Genomic DNA, 16,748 nt, shown 5'->3' on the forward strand with positions numbered 1-16,748 from the left:
TTCATTGTCCTCAAGGGGATTCTGCTCTCACAGGTGTCTTGTTCCCCAGGGATCCCACTCCCTCAGGGTCCTGTTTCCCCAGGGTCTAACTCCCACAGGGGCCCTGCTCCCATGGGGGTCCCCACACACCCATGTCCGTGTGTCTGTGCTGTCCTGCTCTTCATCTGTGTACACTAACCCTGCATGTCTGTGTCCCTGCTGTCCTCATGCACATCTGTGCACCCATATGGCATGTGTCTGTCCATGACCCTCAGGATGCCATGTGTCAGATGCCAGCCTGCATGCCAGCACCTCACCCGCCCCAGTGATGCCCGAGACCTGGGCACATTCACATCTTTATTCTCACCTCTGGCCTGCCGCCATCACCAGCATCATCCCCACCAATAATTTACAAGTGTCAGGGGTGGCCCTGGGGCAGCCAGGCTGGTGACAGGAACAGCAGAGCCACTCTGCAGCCGACAGACTCGGGATGATGGTGAGGGTCCGTGGTGGTTCCCCCCCATATGATATGTACATTATACAGAGCTACCCAGAGCAACGCAACACATTAAAAAAGATCTACTCTTATGTACAGTATTTATAAAAAGCATCCCAGCCTCCACCACCTCATAAAAAAATACGTCTCTTATATACTTTGCCGCAGGACAGACCCCCCCAATCCTGTGCTGCCCACCCTGCCCGGCTGCCCTCTGTACTGGGAGGGGAGGCGGGGGTGGGAGAGCCGCTCTCCGGGTTTTGGCATGGTTTGGGGCATCCCAGCGGCATGGATGGATTGATGGATGGGTGGATGGATGGGTGAGGGCTGTGGGGGTCTGAGTGCTGGCCCAGGGAAGCAGGGACAGCTTGGGTTTCTGGGGTGCCCATCACCCTGGCATCCGGGCATGCAGACAAGGGGCGCCTCCAGAGCCCTGAGCTTGCCCCCAGTGAATGCTGCCCCCAGACCCCAAGCCCCCCTCGTGCCCCTCGGGTGCACCAGGCCCCCAGCAGCTGAGCTGCAGCATGGCAGGATGCCAGTTAATGCAGAGCCCATGGCATGTATGCCACCTCCCTGGAGCAATGCAGCTGGCCCCATACAGGGCCCAGGGGTCAGCAGGGTCCCATCCACAGGCACCAGGAGCCAAGAGTTCCCCTGGCTGGCTCAGGAGCAGCAGGCTGGCTACCACCAGCCACAGCATGAGGACCACATTTGCCCACAGGGACCAGGGTGCCCCCGTGATGCCAAGGCAGTGGCTGGCATCTCTTTAGGGATGGGGGGATGGCAGGGGAGATGGCAGGTGGCTTGGGCACAGGTGCTGTCACAGGTCCAACTGCCATGCTGGATTCCAGCCCCCACGGACACTGTTCAGCAGGCTCTTGATGCTATCTGGGGGGGACCAGGAAAGTGCCCGGTCCTCTGTCCCCACGGCAGGCAGTGCCCTGCACCCCTGGCAGTGTCTGCTGCTGGCGGCTCTTGGGGTGCAGAAAAGCTCCACCTGACAGTCAGCTCCAGGTGAGGTAGGGCAGTATTATTCTCCCCATTTTACAGATGGGGAAACTGAGGCGCAGAGCAGGGAGGGTGCCCGCTGGAGTGGCTGGGGGCACAGGACCTGCCCCGGGCTCACTGCCCCATCCCGGACACAGGTTGAGGAGTCTCCATGCCTGCCATGGCTCATGCCCTCTCACCATCACCACAGGTGACGGACAGCAACAGCGGAAGTCCCCAGGGAATCCTGGTGGGGCTGCAGCATGGGGGCTGAGCCCGGGGTCGGCTCTCCCTGGGGCACCAGGTGGGTGGGGGGGGAGGTTGGCGTGGGCATCCGGTTGTGGCTAGTGGCTGCCGCCGCTCTTCCCCCCACCCGTGGCCCAGTCGATGATGATGAAGCTCAAGCTCATGATCATGAAGACCACCCCGAGGAGGGCAAAGCAGGCAGCCTGTGGGGACAAGGAAGTGACTCAGGGACGGCCAAGGCAACAGGGTTCCCAGGCAGCCTCAGAACCCCATGCCTGTCCCCATCCTTGTACCCCTTCCCATGCTTACCAATATTTTGGGGGTGGAGCGCAGCGGCTCCTTGTCCTTGGGCATGATGCGGATGTAGAAGATGGCAGGGAAGATGAAGATGAGGCAGGGAGCGGAGGTGGCACCTGGAGCAGACAGGGACAGAGTGGGCAGGGGCCTCCCACCCTGCAGCTCAGCCCTGCCAGCCCCACTGCCAGGACAGGTCCTATCCACCCCCACCCCCTCCTTGCCCCCCCAGTACTGGCAAAGCCTTCCAGGAACTCAGGACGCGGTGTGCTGGCACTGTCCCCACACCCCTCCCGCAGCCCAGGCCCTGGCACCGAGCTGAGTGCTGAGCGGGGGGAGCCTGCCTGGGGGGATGAAGGGAAACACGCAGGGGAAGAGCAAGTGCCGGCACTGCGCTGTGGGAAACAGCCTGCCAGGACAGGGATGGGATGGGATGGGATGGGGGATTCACACAGCCACCTGCTCCTGGTGTGGTGAGAAGGGGAAACTGAGGCACAGGAGGGTCAGTCAAAGTCGAGCACCAATCAGGACAGAGTCTGGCATGCTGCTGCAACACCCCATGATCAAGGAGGGACAGAAGCAGGGCACTGCCACCCACCAATCAAGCCGAAGATGCCCAGAATGGAGGGGGCAAAGATGACGAGGAGGTTGATGAAGGTCAGCAGGATTACAGCAATGGCGATGTGGCGGATCCAGCTGAAGTCTTTCCCTTGGAACAGCATCTGCTGGATGGCCCGACGTACCTGGGGACAGGGACAGGGTATCACACTGCATCCTTGGAGCCAGGACCCATACCCTGTCACTGCAGTCCTGCTGGTCCCCATCACCCCTATTCCAGCCCTATCCCTATGGCACTGCAGATCACCATCACCCCTTTCCCTTGCCAGGCTCTGACCCTGATGCCCCTGGTCCCTGTCACCGCTTCACAGCCTTGTCCCTGTGGTCCTGCCTCTGCTCCATCACCCCTGCCTCTGCCCCAGCCCTGTTCCTGGCACCCAGAATGTTTTGTTCCCCGATCCCTGTCTTCATCAGTGCCTCGGTTTCCCTTCTCAAAGCCTAGTGCTGAAACCACCTGGCATTCCTGTGTGGTCACTCACCGGGAAGAGTACGATGGGGACGGTGAGGGTGACAGCTGTCAGCACAGCCACGCGCACACACAGGATGAGCACATCAAAGGGGTCCACCTTGTTGTACGTGTGCAGCAGCTCTGACTCCACACGGTCTGCGAACACCATCAAGGAGCCCCTGGGTGAGCCTCAGCGCCACCACCCCCCTGGCACAGGTGTGCCAGCCCCAGCCCTCTCCCCGAGGCTCACCGTAAAACGTGAGGTAGCCAAAGAGGGCAGCCAAGAAGTACATGAGGTACATGACCATGATGGAGATGTTGGAGATGCACTGCATCTTCTTCTTGGAGGGGCTGCAGGACACGGTGGGCTCAGCACAGCCCCATGGCAGACACTGACACCAAGCACCCACCCAGTGAGGAGGGGTGATGCCAGAACACTCTGGGGTGTGTGTGGGATGTCCAGAGAGGGGCTGTGTTCCCCTTTCTGGGCAGGGTGGTGTGTTGAATCATCCACCACCATCCAGCCACCCACCCTTTCTGGGTTACAGCCCCCACATCTCAGGGGTCACACCACCACCCCTGGATCATGGCACCCACCTCCCAGGGGTCATACACCCCTCCACCCATTCTGAGTTGCATCACACACCTCCCAGGGGTGATAGCACCCACCCTGGTTTGTATCACCATCTCCCGGGGGTGATATTGACTACCACCCACCTGCCCACCCACCCCAGGTTGGATCACCCACCTCCTGAAACTGAGATCACCCATCCCAGGTCCTATCAGGCACCATCCACCCACCCACTCACCCACCCAGGGTCGTATCACCCACCTCCCCACAATGCCCCAGCACAGGTCCCACACATGGATGGCACCACCTTTGGGTGGGTGCCGGATGAAGCCCACCCCTCCCCGTGGGTGCCCCCACCCAGGACTCACTCCTTCAGCTCGGTGTAGATGGGCAGGACCTCAGGGTGGCAGACAAAGGCGAAGGCCATGATGGGGATGGTGTACGCTGTCTGTGCGAGAGGAGCACGACTGACTGCTGGGGGTCCAGTGGCAGGTGCTGCCAGCACCAGGACCACCCATCTTCATGGGGTGCACGTGGTGGGGGCTCAACCAGAGCCTCAAGGGTCATCCCAGGCCCTTACCTGTGAGTTCAGGGTGAAAAAGCTGGGTGTGCAAGTGTCCTGCTCAGGGGCCTGGAGGACTGTGTAGCCATTCTGGTAGTCACTAGTGCTGACAGTGGTGGCATTGAGGATGCCCGTGACGTTCCCCTCCTGCTCCGGAAGTGGGCAGGGGATCTGGAACTTCTTGTAGATGACCTGGGGTGATGGGGACATGGGGACAGTCAGCTCTTGGTGCCCCCAACTCCCAGCACACCTTGCCCACACCAGCATCATGCCCAGCAGGAGAGTGACCCTGCCAGGACCCCTCCAAGGGACACCCTTCGCTAGTGCTGCCCTGTGGCGATGCTGTTCCCCCAGCCTGTCCCTGTAGGGGTGGGCAGTGGGACAGAGCGAGGCAGCAGCACGTGGAGGGGCCACATGTGCAGATGCCCTCCCGGCACCTTCCCCTTCTCCCTTTCCACAACATTCGGTTCCTTCAGCCAAAAATAACCCAGCAGCTTGACAGCCCTGCCACAGCGTCTCTGCAGCCCCGAGCGTTCGCTGTCCCTGCTGCCTCTGCTGTCCCCACAGCAACCAGCCCAGCCTCACACCCCGGCAGGAGGGATGCTTGGCACCCCAAGGCACCGGCACGTGCCAGCGGGTGCTCACCGAGATGAGGAAGAAGACCATACAGCTGAGGGAGAAGCCGCTGGCGTAGCCAAGGTAGCCTGGGGAGGGAGGAGAGTGGCCGGTGGGTGTGGGCGGGACCCTTGCTCTGGCTAAGTGTCCCCTCCTTACCCAGCACATCCAGGCTGGCACCATCACCCCACAGGAGACCCAGGGTGCCAGACCCCTGTGCCATGAGTAGCATCTCCCTGACTTACCCAGCTGTTTCATGAGGGCCAGGGGCAGGATAATGGTGACAGAAACCAGGATCACCAGGTAGTTGCCATTCATGTACCAGTCCCTGGAAGCAGAGGGCCTGCTCACCACCCCTGCTGGGCACAGGGGGCAGAGGCAGCCACTGGGGGGCCCGTCTGCCATTCCTAGGGACCCTTAAGCTGGCAAATCCCAAGGGCACTAGTGTCCCCTGAGGCTGGCATTCCTGCTCTGCTAACATCCTTGGGGACCCCTGAGATGGCATCCTTGGGGACCCCTGAGGCCAGCATCCCTCGGGCCCTTCAGCTAGGGTTCTGTCTCCCCCCCCAGTGGTGCACCCACAAGGGCTAGAGTTGCTAGTGGGGATGTGGGCATGGGGTGGGGGGACCTATACCCAACCAGTCCCCCACCCACAGCCCCAGGTTCTGCTCAAGGAGGAAAGCTTGATCCCAAGGGGATGTGAGGAGCAGGGATTGGAAGTTCAGCTCGGTTTAATCTCACCCAGGGGCTTATTCAGCACTGACAGTTATCAAAAATAGTAGTGGCTTAATGATAGTAAATCCCTGCCATGGGCTGCACAGCTGGAGCCAGAGCCCCGGCGCCTGCCCGGGGAAGGCACGCAGGCAGCGTGGGCAGGAGGCACTCACGTGGTCTTCTCCTCCAGGTTCAGGAAGGTCTGGATGACCAGAGGCACTTCAGATTTGACAATGTACAGGTAGCTGGACATGGCTGCAGGGCAGAAGGAGGTCTTGCTGCACTGGTGTTCTCTGATCCCATCCCCTCCCCAGCCCTGACGCGTCCCCCCAGCGCCATCCTCACCTCCGATGTTCTGCAGCGTGATGGCGATGGCTGCAGCCAGCTTCCCCGGCGTGCCAAAGGCTCGGTAGCCCAGCTGCTCATAGGCGCGAATGCCTGTGGGACAGGGAGCCGTGGTGGGTGAGAGTCAGGATGGGACCCCCTGGAATGGCCCTGCTGAGGACTTGGCACTCACCCACAATGCCCGAGGACTTGAGCAGCAGGTGGATGGAGTAGCTGGAGAGCAGGGCCACTGCTGTGAGGAGGAAGCTGCAGGAGGAGAGCACAGTTACCAGTGGGTCACAGCACAGGGCTCAGACATGGCTGTGGGGCAAACCCCATGCAGATGTGCTCTGCCTGTGGGTAGCTGTCCTGGCAGGATACCACCCCCCTGCCTCAGCACCAGTTTGGGTGTTCATGGGGCAGATTCAGTCCATGTCTCCACACCCAAAAGGAGCCATCACTCGTGTCCTTTGTCTGACTTTGTAGTAAGGAAGGCAAACCTTCTCCCTCCTCCTCTTCCCCCCAAGTGGGGCACAGCACTCAGCAGAGCAGGCAGACTTATGCCAGCAAAAAGCATTGCTCAGCCAGCAGGACACTGGTCCCTGCATCACCCCAAATCAGAGACTTCTTTCTTGCCTGCACCCAGTAATACCCTTGGAGGAGCCCCCCACACCTGGACACCCCTTCCCATACCCCCATGGCACTCACAGGAAGAGGATGATGCCGGTGTTGGCCATGGCATAGGCCAGCCCCAGGATGCCGCTGCCCATGATGGCATTGCTCAGATTGAAGACGGACATCCCGAAAGACGTCTTCCCCTCAAACTGTTCACAGGACACATCAGGGAGGGGATGCACCAGTCACACTGGGAGCTTGCCCCATCCCACCCCCACCACTGTGCCCATGCTGCTACTCACATCAGTGAAATGTGTTTGTTTCTTCTCAGCACCGTGGGGCAGGAACTCCTCCATCTCTGCCACGCCAGTCTGGTTCTCCTCAAATCTGTCCATGAAGGGAGAGGAGTGAAGCCAAAGCAGAGACAGGGGCCATCAGCACTGGCTCGTATCTCAAGGGCAGGGAGCAGCTTGGAGGACCCCCCAAGTCCCTGGCACCGCCGCTTGCCCTGAGGCCCCTACCTGTCACCTGCCAGTGAGGGGACAGTGGAGGTGGTGAGTGCAGTCGTGTGCTTCCCATTGGGCACCAGCTCCACCATCTCAGCCTGGAGCGGCACGTTCGTGGTATCCATGGCTGGGAGACAGCTGGGCTTGTTATGGGCTCTACTCAGGCTCTGCAAGAGGGAGGCAACAGAGGTTCAGCTCTGGGCAGGAGAGCCGGAGGGGCTGGCCTGGACTCTCACAAGTCCTGCCTCCACCAGGGACAGTGGAGTTGGGCTCAGTACCAGCGCTGGTGGCACGGCAGGGACAGGCACCCAGGGATGAGAGGGTCACCGAGCCAGGCATCACCGTGGCTGTGCTGCTCCCTTCTGCCCGCTCAGCACACAATGTCCCATGGAACTCAGCCCCAGCTCCAGTATTCCACTGGAGTCCCAATGTGGGATTGTCCCCTTGCCCAGCCGAACATCCCACAGCCCACCCCATTCCCTTGCTCACAGCACAGCACAGCAGCACCCAGCCCCGGAGTCCCCATCCCCGTCGCCTGCCCACCTCCACTCCCCTGCCCGCAGCTCTCAGCTCCATGACTCAGTTTCCCCTCCTGGAGACGGATGCCAGCAGGCGAGTGGGGGTGTTTGGGAGGGCGGCTGAGGACGGGGTAGGGAGCTCAGGGACCCCCCAGCCACCGTTTTGTAAAGCCCGTGGTGCTGCCGGGCGCGAAGGGCTCACCCACGTCCCGCCGCTGCCGGGGTGCCAAGGCGGGGGGCTCGGGGGCACGTCAGGGCTGGACAAACGGAGCAGGAAAGAGCGCGGGGCCGGGAGACAGCTCCTTGGCAGGGGAAGGCGGCCGGGCTGCCGAGCGCGGGACGCCTTGGCACGCCGCACAAAGCCGCCTCTGTGCGAGCCTCGGCCCTCCCCGCCCCGCTGGGAAACGGCACAGGGTGGCTTTCTGGGGCAGCCTGGCAGCCGGGGCAGGGTCCCGCCACCCCCCACTGCCCCGAGGGGCTGGGGTCTTGTCCGGCTGGCCAGGGGGCTCCACACCGGGGCTATGTCCAGCCAAGGGCCGGTGCCACCCAGCTGGAAGTTAGGCCGGCTGGGATGTAGCGCGGTCCCCAAGCCCAGGAGGATGCTGCTGCCCCACCACCCCGCTGCCTGGGGTCGCCACGGGCTGAGCAGGGCACATGCCCATCTTTATGCTCCCAGGGGACTGGTGTCCCCAGAGATCTGAGGAGCCTTCCCACAGCACAGTCGGGTCCAGCAGTCCTCCTGGCACGCAAGGGAAGGATGACACGGCAGGGTGTGGGTGCCAGCACCTCCGGTCTCCTGAGCTGCTGCCCTGCTTGTTCCTGCCCATCCAGGCCACAAAGACGACCTGGCAGGGTCATCCCAGGCCACTCAGTGGCTGCTGGCACTGCCAGGGGGGCCTAGCCCCAAAGGTTGGCCCAGGGAGGTGGGCACATATTTGGGCCACCCTGCCTGCAGCACCCGGCCAGGTGGGGAAACTGAGGCAGGACACAGGCCAGCAGGGACCAGAACAAGAAGGTTCAGACATGCGGGGGACGAGAGGGAAGTGCAGGGCGGGCTCTGGGTGATGATTTATCCCCTCCACTAGGCCTCCGCTTGGGATGGATCCAGGCATGAACAAGGCTGCCAGCACGTCCAAAAGCCACCGTTAACTCTGCGCCTTCCCACCACCACAGGCAGGCATCACTGAACCCACCACTCACCCAGTATGGGACTGAGGGGGGGCACCAGATCCGTGATGTTCCATCACCTCCCTCAGCCCCCCAGTGCCACTGAGCTGCCTGCGGGCAGAGCTTCACCGCATCCCGCTGGTGGCAGGCAGGAGCTGCCCACTCCCCTGCCCGCTCCTCCACGGGCGCCAGGAAGGCTGGGCACTCTCGTCTGCAGCCCCTTTCTTCTCCCAGGTTATAATTACACCTCTCTGGGCAGCTCAGGAAATACCAACTTCTTCCCCCAAGCGTCTCTCAGAATAGCAAGCGGCACGGCCGAACTCATTCAGCATGCACCGGGCTTCGCTCTGCCACCCAGACGCTTCCTCCCACCGGGCAGCCCTGGCACAGCCTTGGCACAGCCCTGGCAAAGGCCCAGCACCACTCACTGCCACTTCCCCAGCTGGCCCTGGCCTTTGCCCCTCGGCCAGGGTCTCCTAGTGGCAGCGGCCAGGGCAAGGGGGGAGATGAAAGAGGAGGGAGCATGAGACGATTCGATCGGGCAGTGCGAGCCCTGCCTGCCGCTGTTTGCCTTGCGATAAGGCAGAACAACAAATACAGAGTCACGGGTGGCCCTGAAGAGGTGGCTTGGTTCCCCTCCAGGCTGGGGTTGGTGGGTTCACCACCTCACCATGCCCACCTTAGTTGGGAACCCTCTGCTCTGGGCAAAGAGCATCTCCTTAGGGATCTCCTTCCTCAGGGTGCCACACAGATGGGATGCTGCCATCTTCACTGCCGTGTTGGGTATGCTGCCTGGCAACATCCCACTCCTGACCACCAGCCCCAGTGCCCACTTGCCCAGCTTGATGGTGTGGACCTGCCCACATGCATGGGCACAGAACCCCCCCGCTGTGGCACCCAGGGCCGCGTTTCTGGGGGTGCTGAGCAAGCTGCATCGATTTCCCGGCATGCGCCTCTCCGCTGCCTGGAGTGCAGTGTCCTGGGCTCTGGGACACAAGGACAGAGACAGCCCCGCTGCAGCCAGATCTCCCACCTCTCCCAGGCCTTGGTGACACCTCACCAGCACTGCGGTGTGGCCAGGCAGCCTGAGCTGGGCCCTGGTGCTGATGGAGCACGGAGCCAGATGCGTGGGACGGCACGTACCGTCCCGCCGGCCACGTCTGCGCTTCAGGGGAGGCTGCGTTTGCTCTCGCACACCGCGTCCCGGCCAGCACAGACGCCTGCCCGCCCTCGCTGGGATGGGGACACGTGTGTGGGGCAGCAGGGCTCCCAAATCCCTGCCCTGCTCTGGCAGACGGGCAGTCCTGGCCTCACCCCGGCCCCCTGCCAGCCTTCCTCGGGGACCGGGGCACCATGGTGTGGGTTTCAGATCCGGAAGGGACTGCATCCCTCTCTCTGCCTCACATCTCGCTTTCACGCAGACTTTATTTAAAAGGTGGAAAATCCCAGCGGGAGCAAGGCACAGTCGGGAGCGGGGGGCAGAGCAGGGGACCTCTGTCGGCAATGCCATCTGATATGTTGGCTGGGAGGTCCCTTGCATCTGGCAACGTGGCCAGGAGGATGTGTACCACCCTGGGCGAGCCTGGCTCCTGCACTGTGCCAGTTCCCTCCGTCAAGCCCGGGCCCAGCACAGTCCGCAGCGGTGCCGGTGGCAGTGTGACACTCGTGGGGACAGTGTCCTGCCGGCCGTGCCCATGCCAGGCAGCGCCAGCCCAGGGGGCCGTGGCCCACCATTCCCCCACAGCCCACAACGCCCGTCTGTGAGCACCCGCTGCTCCCACCCGTGGGGACCGAAGGCACAGGCACAGGCTCTCCCTGGCGACAGGTGAGCGCTCCCCCAGGCCAGGGACCCCCACAGGGCAGACTCCCTCCCCATCTCCTCTCCCTTGCAGATGAATCCTTTATAATCCGGCCCAGCTGGGGCTGTGGGACTATTCCGGGTGGTAATCCGGCTTTAGCGCCAAGCCTGCCGCAGCTGCCGGCCTGCGTGCTGGCAGCCAGGTATCCCGCTGCTGCTCCCGGTGTGTGCCAGGGGGATGGCACCCCCCCGCCCCTGCCCGCCCGCCCAGGTGGCTCTTCAGGTTTCAGCAGAGCTGGGCACACAGGTCTCATATTCCCTGAGGCTGTGCCGATGACGGAGCCCTGCCAGAGAGATGGGCAGCATGGGCAAGTGGGCAGGGATGCCACTCGTGTTCTCTGCACTGCCATCAGCCCCAGCCCTGGGGTTACCCCCAGCACTGCTGCTGGGCCCAGCGTGACCCCAGCCTGGGGTCCCTGGTCAGCCTTTGGCACTGCTTTGGGCACAGGGGTGTTTGGGCACACAGGCACAGCTGGGCAACAGCCCAAACCTGGGTGGTCCCTGGACAACCCCTCCCCAGGAAAATTGACCCCAGCAGGGCACACAGCAGAGAAACCCCCCCTTTCCTTGCCCTCCACAGAGAGCCCCGCTCCACAGCTGCCCTGGGAGTAGGGTCTGCCCTTCCCCTGAAGCACTTACAGCCAATAGCTTTCCCCCCAGCCTCTCTTCCTAAAATTAGCAACCAAAACCTGTTTTTAACCTGTGGTATTCCACCCCCCACCTCCCAGCAAAGCAAAGGCAGTGTCAGGGTGCCACCTCCCCCAGAGAAAAGGACATCCAAAGAGGCAAATTCAGCCATTCAGGGGATGGCCAGGCACCTCAGCTTTGGGGCAAATGTTCCGGGGGGCAGCCACATGGGCATGGGAACCCCAGCAGCTGTGGGAAAGGACAGCTCAAGGCAACCTACCTGGTGCGTGGCTGGAGAACCTCTCTGGATAGCCCTGCTCTAGACCTTCCCCAAATAGATCTTCTGGAGATTCTCCTGAGATAGCTCCACCTGAGATCCTCTGGAGATGACAGCCCCACCAGATTGTCATGCCTGCCCCACTCATGCCCCCAGCACAAGCTGGGTAGAGTAGGCACTGCTCCTGGGCTCACCTCTCAGCCCCAAATGCCACACCATGGCTCAGCCTCAGGTCAGGCAATTCCCCTGGTGCTCCGGCCAGAGCAGGATTGGCACCAACAAGTAGGAACGAGTGGCTCTGGAAGCTGCTGTCCTGGCTAGCAGGGCTCTGGCAGCACCAACACCTGTGTGGGCACTTCTGGCCATCTCTGTTGCACTGTGTGGACAGCAGTGTCCATCCAGGGTCTTACCTCTAAGAGCACAAGTGGCACCTATGTCCTGGGGAACAGCTCTGCCTGAGCCTGGGAATGTGCCTGCCTGGAGAATATGCCAACAGCTGAGCTGGCCAGGGGCCACTGTCCTGCAGCAATGGACGTGCTAGGGTTTGGGACACACCAGGGAGGGGAAAAGCAGTTCAGGAGAGGGGGTGGTGGAGTCAAACATCATGGTGGAGCCATGGAGAGGGTTTTCCAGTGCCACAGCTCAGCCATGGAATCACCTGCCAGGCACACAACCCAGGATGGGACTGCACTGCAGGTATCAGCCACCACCATCCTGTCACATCCTTCAGCATCCAAGCACCAGTACTGAGGCAAGCTGGGAAGAGCAGTGAGGAAGCTGAGGCCAGGTGAGGGGAGTCATGTCCAGCACTGGGACAGTCCAGGCTGTTGCTGTCACCTGCCAGCTTGAGTCCATGTGGTACAAGGTCAGGTAGCAGCTGGCAGCTTGGGGATGGGGTCAGGGTGGGCACAGCACAAGGCCAATGGCACTCAGTGTGGTTCTTGGGGAGGCTGGCTGAGACACCAGCTTGAGCCCAAAGCATCTCAGTCAGCGCTAAACTGTATGATGGGTTTTGTTTTAAACTTCAAACACTGTCCTCCAGGAATGCAGGGCCACCCAGGGAAGATGGTGGCACAGGTAGTGGCACTGCAGAGACTGATGGACAGACAGTGCCTGGAAAAGGACATGTCAGGTTTTCTACCACACCTCTACAGTTTTGTTTTGCCTTAGAAGCAAGATGTTTTCCAGGAGTTCACACTCCCCAAAACACAACTAGCCTTAGCGGGATGACACAGAGGGGTCAATAGCAAAACCTCCAAGGTGCCATTTGCTGCTGGCAGCGCTGGGGACATCAGGAGGGACTGGCCTCAGCCACAGCCCCGTGTCCCTCCGGCACCCCCAGCACAGCCCCCCGTACCAATCAGGAGCCATGATTCGCCCTAGCCCCGTGGCACCACCACTGTGCCCGGCCATGCCACTCTCACCATTGGACCAGCCTGACATTTGCTCCACGGGGACAGCAGGACCGGGCTGGCTGTGCCCCGCTGCCATGGGGGACCCAGCCAGTCCCAGACCTGCGTCAGCGGCTGGGGAGGCACGCGGCGGCTGAGACCCACGCGGCGAGGAGAGCCGGGGGCATGGGGGTCCGTCCTGTCCCCGACCCGCCTCTGTTTTCTCAAGGGTTGCACTTCCAAAGGAGCCCGTGGGATTCCACTCCTTCCCCCCATCCCCATGCGCCAAGGAAAATAGGCTCTGCCGGTGCTTGTTTGTTTGCCGTGGCCGTGGCCCCGGCGTGTGATTACAGCTGCAGCACGGCCGGGTGCTGTGGGGCCCTTTGTGCCTCAGCCAGGGTCCCCTGCAGTGCCCGCACCCCCATGCCACCCCCGAGTGGAATGGAGTGCCCCACTGCCCCTCAGCATCCCTGGCCACCAGAGCCAAGGCACACGGGCACGCTGTTCTGGGAGACAGGGCAGTGCTGCGAGGCACAGGCGCCTTTCTCTGGGGTACCCCCTTGAAGCCACAGGGACCGGGCAGGTCTAACACCTCTTCTTGGGCCCGGTCCAAACACCAGTGGAAAATTCCCCATCTCCTCCGCGTCAGCTCGGCACAGCCATGCCCTCCACAGACAGCCAGGGTTCTGCTTCCCTGCCATCCCACCTGTTGGGGACCTGCCAGGTCCTCGGTCTCACCCATGCCACTGCAGAGCCAGCTCAGCTTGGGGACCCCAAGTCCAGCAACCACCCGCTGTGGTCCACTTTCCCCTGGGGAAGAGTTCTCTCCAGTGGGACTTTCACAGCTGGCACGGCAGAGAGGGCCACCGTGCTGGCTGGCATAGGACACGCGTGGCCGACAGGAACGCAATGTGCTGCCTGGCTTTCCACGCCGCTGTCCCGGGCAGCTAGGCTCTATAAATACCACAGCCTATGGAATCACCGCACGCGGGTCCCAGCCAGCCCCAGTGCCCCTGACGGCCGCATCACTCTCCCTGCCCGTGCCCCCTGCTTCGGCACCCCGGCATCCCTGACACCCGATCCTGGCCACAGGCACTTCCAGCCTTCAGGAACATATGTCATTCCCACGGGCGATTAAAAATTAAAGCAGAAAAAAGGGAAAGTAAAGGGAGTTTGGGGGTTGGTGTCACTGAGTATCAGCGGAATGCTGCACACCGAAGCCCCCAGCACCGCGGTCCGGGCAGGGGCAGTGTCAGGGTGTTGGGGTACCCAGGCAGGGCTCTGCCTCCCCCTGCACTCGCGGGATCTGTCACCCACCCGTGGGAAGGTGCCAGCCTCCGGGAAGTGGCAGGACTACAGCAAAGCAAAAAGCCCCGGGGCTCTGCCACCTGCCCGGAGTCTTCTCGGTGCTGCCCGGAGCCGGGAGGAGGAGGAGGGAATGGAGGAGAGAGAGGAAAGCGGCGCCGGCGAAAGACGGGTCGGAAAGGACTGGATGGGGTGCAGAGGAGAATTAGGGGAGGTGAGGGGTCCGAGCACCCGGTAGCCTCCAAGCACGGAGCTTCAAGGAGGAGAAGGCAACGAGCTTGGGAGTGAGAGCAGCAGGGGAGATCGGAGAGACCTACCTGCCCTCTCTCCGCGGTGCCTTTGCTGCGGGCTGGGGCAAGCAGCCCCCGGTGGCCGGTGCTGCGGATTAGAGACTATCCTGCGACCGTAATCCCGGCGGAGCCGGAGATTAAACTGGACCCGATCCCGCCCCCAGCGCGGAGGCTCCCAATCTCCTCTCCGCCGGGGCACAGGAGGAGCGCTGGGGAGCGGGTGGAGCGACCGCTCCGCATCGACCGACCCCTGCCCCGCCCCGCCCCGCCCCGGCGGGACCACCGCTCCTCGGGCACAGCCGCCCACCGGGAACCGCCGCCCCAGCGGGCACCAGGGTCCATCTGGGCATCACCTCCGCAACTGAATCATCCCCCCACCAGGCATCATCCCCCACTGGGCATCGGTGTCCAGACAGCGCTGCCCTATCTGGAATAGGTACGTCACCAAGCAACCCCAATGCACCGCACATGGCCACTGCATGGGATCTGTGCCCCTCTAGGCACGATCATTACATTGGGCATCCCTGTCCTGCCAGGTATTGACACCCCACCGGGCATCCCTACCTACAGCAGCTCAGGCTCCTGTCCTGATGGAGATCGGTGTCTGCTTCCAAAGGGCTGGGCCAGTGGCTCTAATCTACCTGGAGGGCTCAATCCAGTATGTGTTGAGTGTGGGCACAGGGTTTTGCCCTCTCTTAGACAGGGACAGGTCACCCAGCTGCACTCCTTCAGTCAGATTCTCTCCCTGGCCTGGGAAGCTTAGGCTGTTCCCACGTTAAAGCAGCCCAGCTGACTGCCCTGCTCATGGCGCCTGCTGCCCTCGCAGCACTCACCCCAGCATCTCAGCACACTGGGAGTAAACAATCCACGTGGAATCATGACCCCGAGTAACTGGGACAGGCCAGCCCTCTCCTCCAGTCTCCATCAAACCTCCCCACTTGAGCTGAAAGATGTCTATTTCCATGAAGACACAAATCCTCATACAAGTTCCCCAAAGAGGAAATTTCTCCCAAGTGCATCCCACATGCTTTAGGGAGAGCCGTGGGCTCTGATGAGTCACCAGTTGTGTCCCCAAAGATTCCCTGTCCCTTGACAAAGTCTGTCAGCCCTAAACTCCCTCCTGCTCCTCTGTGCTGCCCAGCTTTTACTTCAGAGGAAAATTTTGGGGGTCCACCCTTGGGACTCCGCCCACCCCCCCATGCTGAGCTGCAAGCCCTGCCTAGCTGCTGTGCACTGGCAGAATGGCTCCGCATGCTGCTGGAAGGTTTTATTTGTGTAATGCATATCTTTCATAAATCCTTGCGAAGCCTCGGGCAGCCTGGGATGGAAACGGCTTTGCCAGCCAGCAGTGAGCGTCGCCATCGGGAGAAGAGGCACCCTCTCGCCTGGACATCGAGGGATGTTAAATATTCAGTGGCGGCTCTGCCCTCACGCTCCCGGCAATCCCGCGGCTCCTGTTACTGCCGCTCTCCTTTGGCTGGAGACGTACATCCATTAACTAATTTCTAATAACAGCAGCATGCGTAAGTGCTGAACCAGCGCTGGCTGGCACGCCGGGGGACTGGAGGCAGCCAGGTTTGGCAGTGTGACGGGGGAGCCAGAGGCACCCAGAGGATGGGCACGGCTGGCCTCAAGCCATCAGCTTAACCCTTTCCCTGCTCTGGTGAAGGCAGGAGCAGCCACGTGGCACCTGTGGAGAGACGTCCCGGGATGGGTGGCAATGCAACTCTCCAGGGTTGTAAAAGGCGGCCAAGAACTTCCGCCCCATAAGCAAACACGGCACAGGTGCTGGGCACAGGGACAGGCGGTGCAGCCCCATGGCACAGGGTGTGGCGACTGCTGTGGGGTAGCGTGCTGGAGGACCTCTGGGAAGTGACTCGGAGGCTGTCTGCTCCTTCCCAGCCTCCAAATGCCCTTCCCCTGCAAGTGGCACAAATGCAGCCATGTCAACCTTTTACTGTCCCCTCTCTTGTCCAGCATGTGACACCCCTCTCTGGTGTTTCCACTTTCCAGGTGGGCAGAGGCCATGGGCTCCACCCGGTCAAGCTGAAGCTCTGCAGAAAATCAAAGCACTGAGGAGAGGAGGAAAAGAGAGTGAAGATGTCCCCAAAACCTCCCAAAGCCTGTCCCAGCATCCTGCAGTTGGCACACAGCAGCTGCAGGCTCGTGCAGCCGGGCCGGCATCATAGACAGGAGCAACATGAGAGGAGTGGGCTACGACCCTGCTCTCGGCCCCCTGAGCCCTCTGGTCACCAGCACTTCCCCAGCACAGCTCTGGCCAGCCTCACCAATGGCTCCGGTGGTGTCAGGGCTCCAGTGGATTGCAAAATTGCAGTCGTG

General features: G+C 61.9%; 1 protein-coding gene across 1 annotated transcript; it reads right to left on the reverse strand.

Annotated features, from left to right (window-relative positions):
* Window positions 1–323: 323 nt before the first annotated feature.
* SLC38A3 (solute carrier family 38 member 3) lies at window positions 324–14,601 on the reverse strand. The gene is made up of 16 exons (XM_058845238.1): window positions 14,436–14,601; window positions 6,991–7,142; window positions 6,772–6,856; window positions 6,563–6,678; window positions 6,048–6,121; window positions 5,876–5,968; window positions 5,704–5,785; window positions 5,062–5,144; window positions 4,847–4,905; window positions 4,220–4,393; window positions 4,008–4,087; window positions 3,319–3,419; window positions 3,100–3,224; window positions 2,601–2,745; window positions 2,018–2,121; window positions 324–1,911 (listed from the first exon to the last, which is right to left on the reverse strand). Exons 2-16 carry the CDS (start codon window positions 7,098–7,100, stop codon window positions 1,807–1,809), a joined length of 1,536 nt encoding a protein of 511 aa, XP_058701221.1. The 5' UTR covers window positions 7,101–7,142; window positions 14,436–14,601; the 3' UTR covers window positions 324–1,806.
* Between the last annotated feature and the right edge of the window lie 2,147 nt (window positions 14,602–16,748).

This window comes from Poecile atricapillus, chromosome 9 (assembly GCF_030490865.1).
Source record: "Poecile atricapillus isolate bPoeAtr1 chromosome 9, bPoeAtr1.hap1, whole genome shotgun sequence".
Classification (NCBI taxonomy): Eukaryota; Metazoa; Chordata; class Aves; order Passeriformes; family Paridae; genus Poecile; species Poecile atricapillus.

Coding starts and splice junctions, on each gene's coding strand:
- SLC38A3 (XM_058845238.1), bottom strand. CDS start 7,100: ATGGATACCACGAACGTGCCGCTCCAGGCTGAGATGGTGGAGCTGGTG. Junction 6,857..6,990: donor CCCTCACTGGCAGGTGACAG/GTAGGGGCCTCA, acceptor CTTCATGGACAG/ATTTGAGGAGAACCAGACTG. Junction 4,088..4,219: donor TTTTCACCCTGAACTCACAG/GTAAGGGCCTGG, acceptor CCTCTCGCACAG/ACAGCGTACACCATCCCCAT.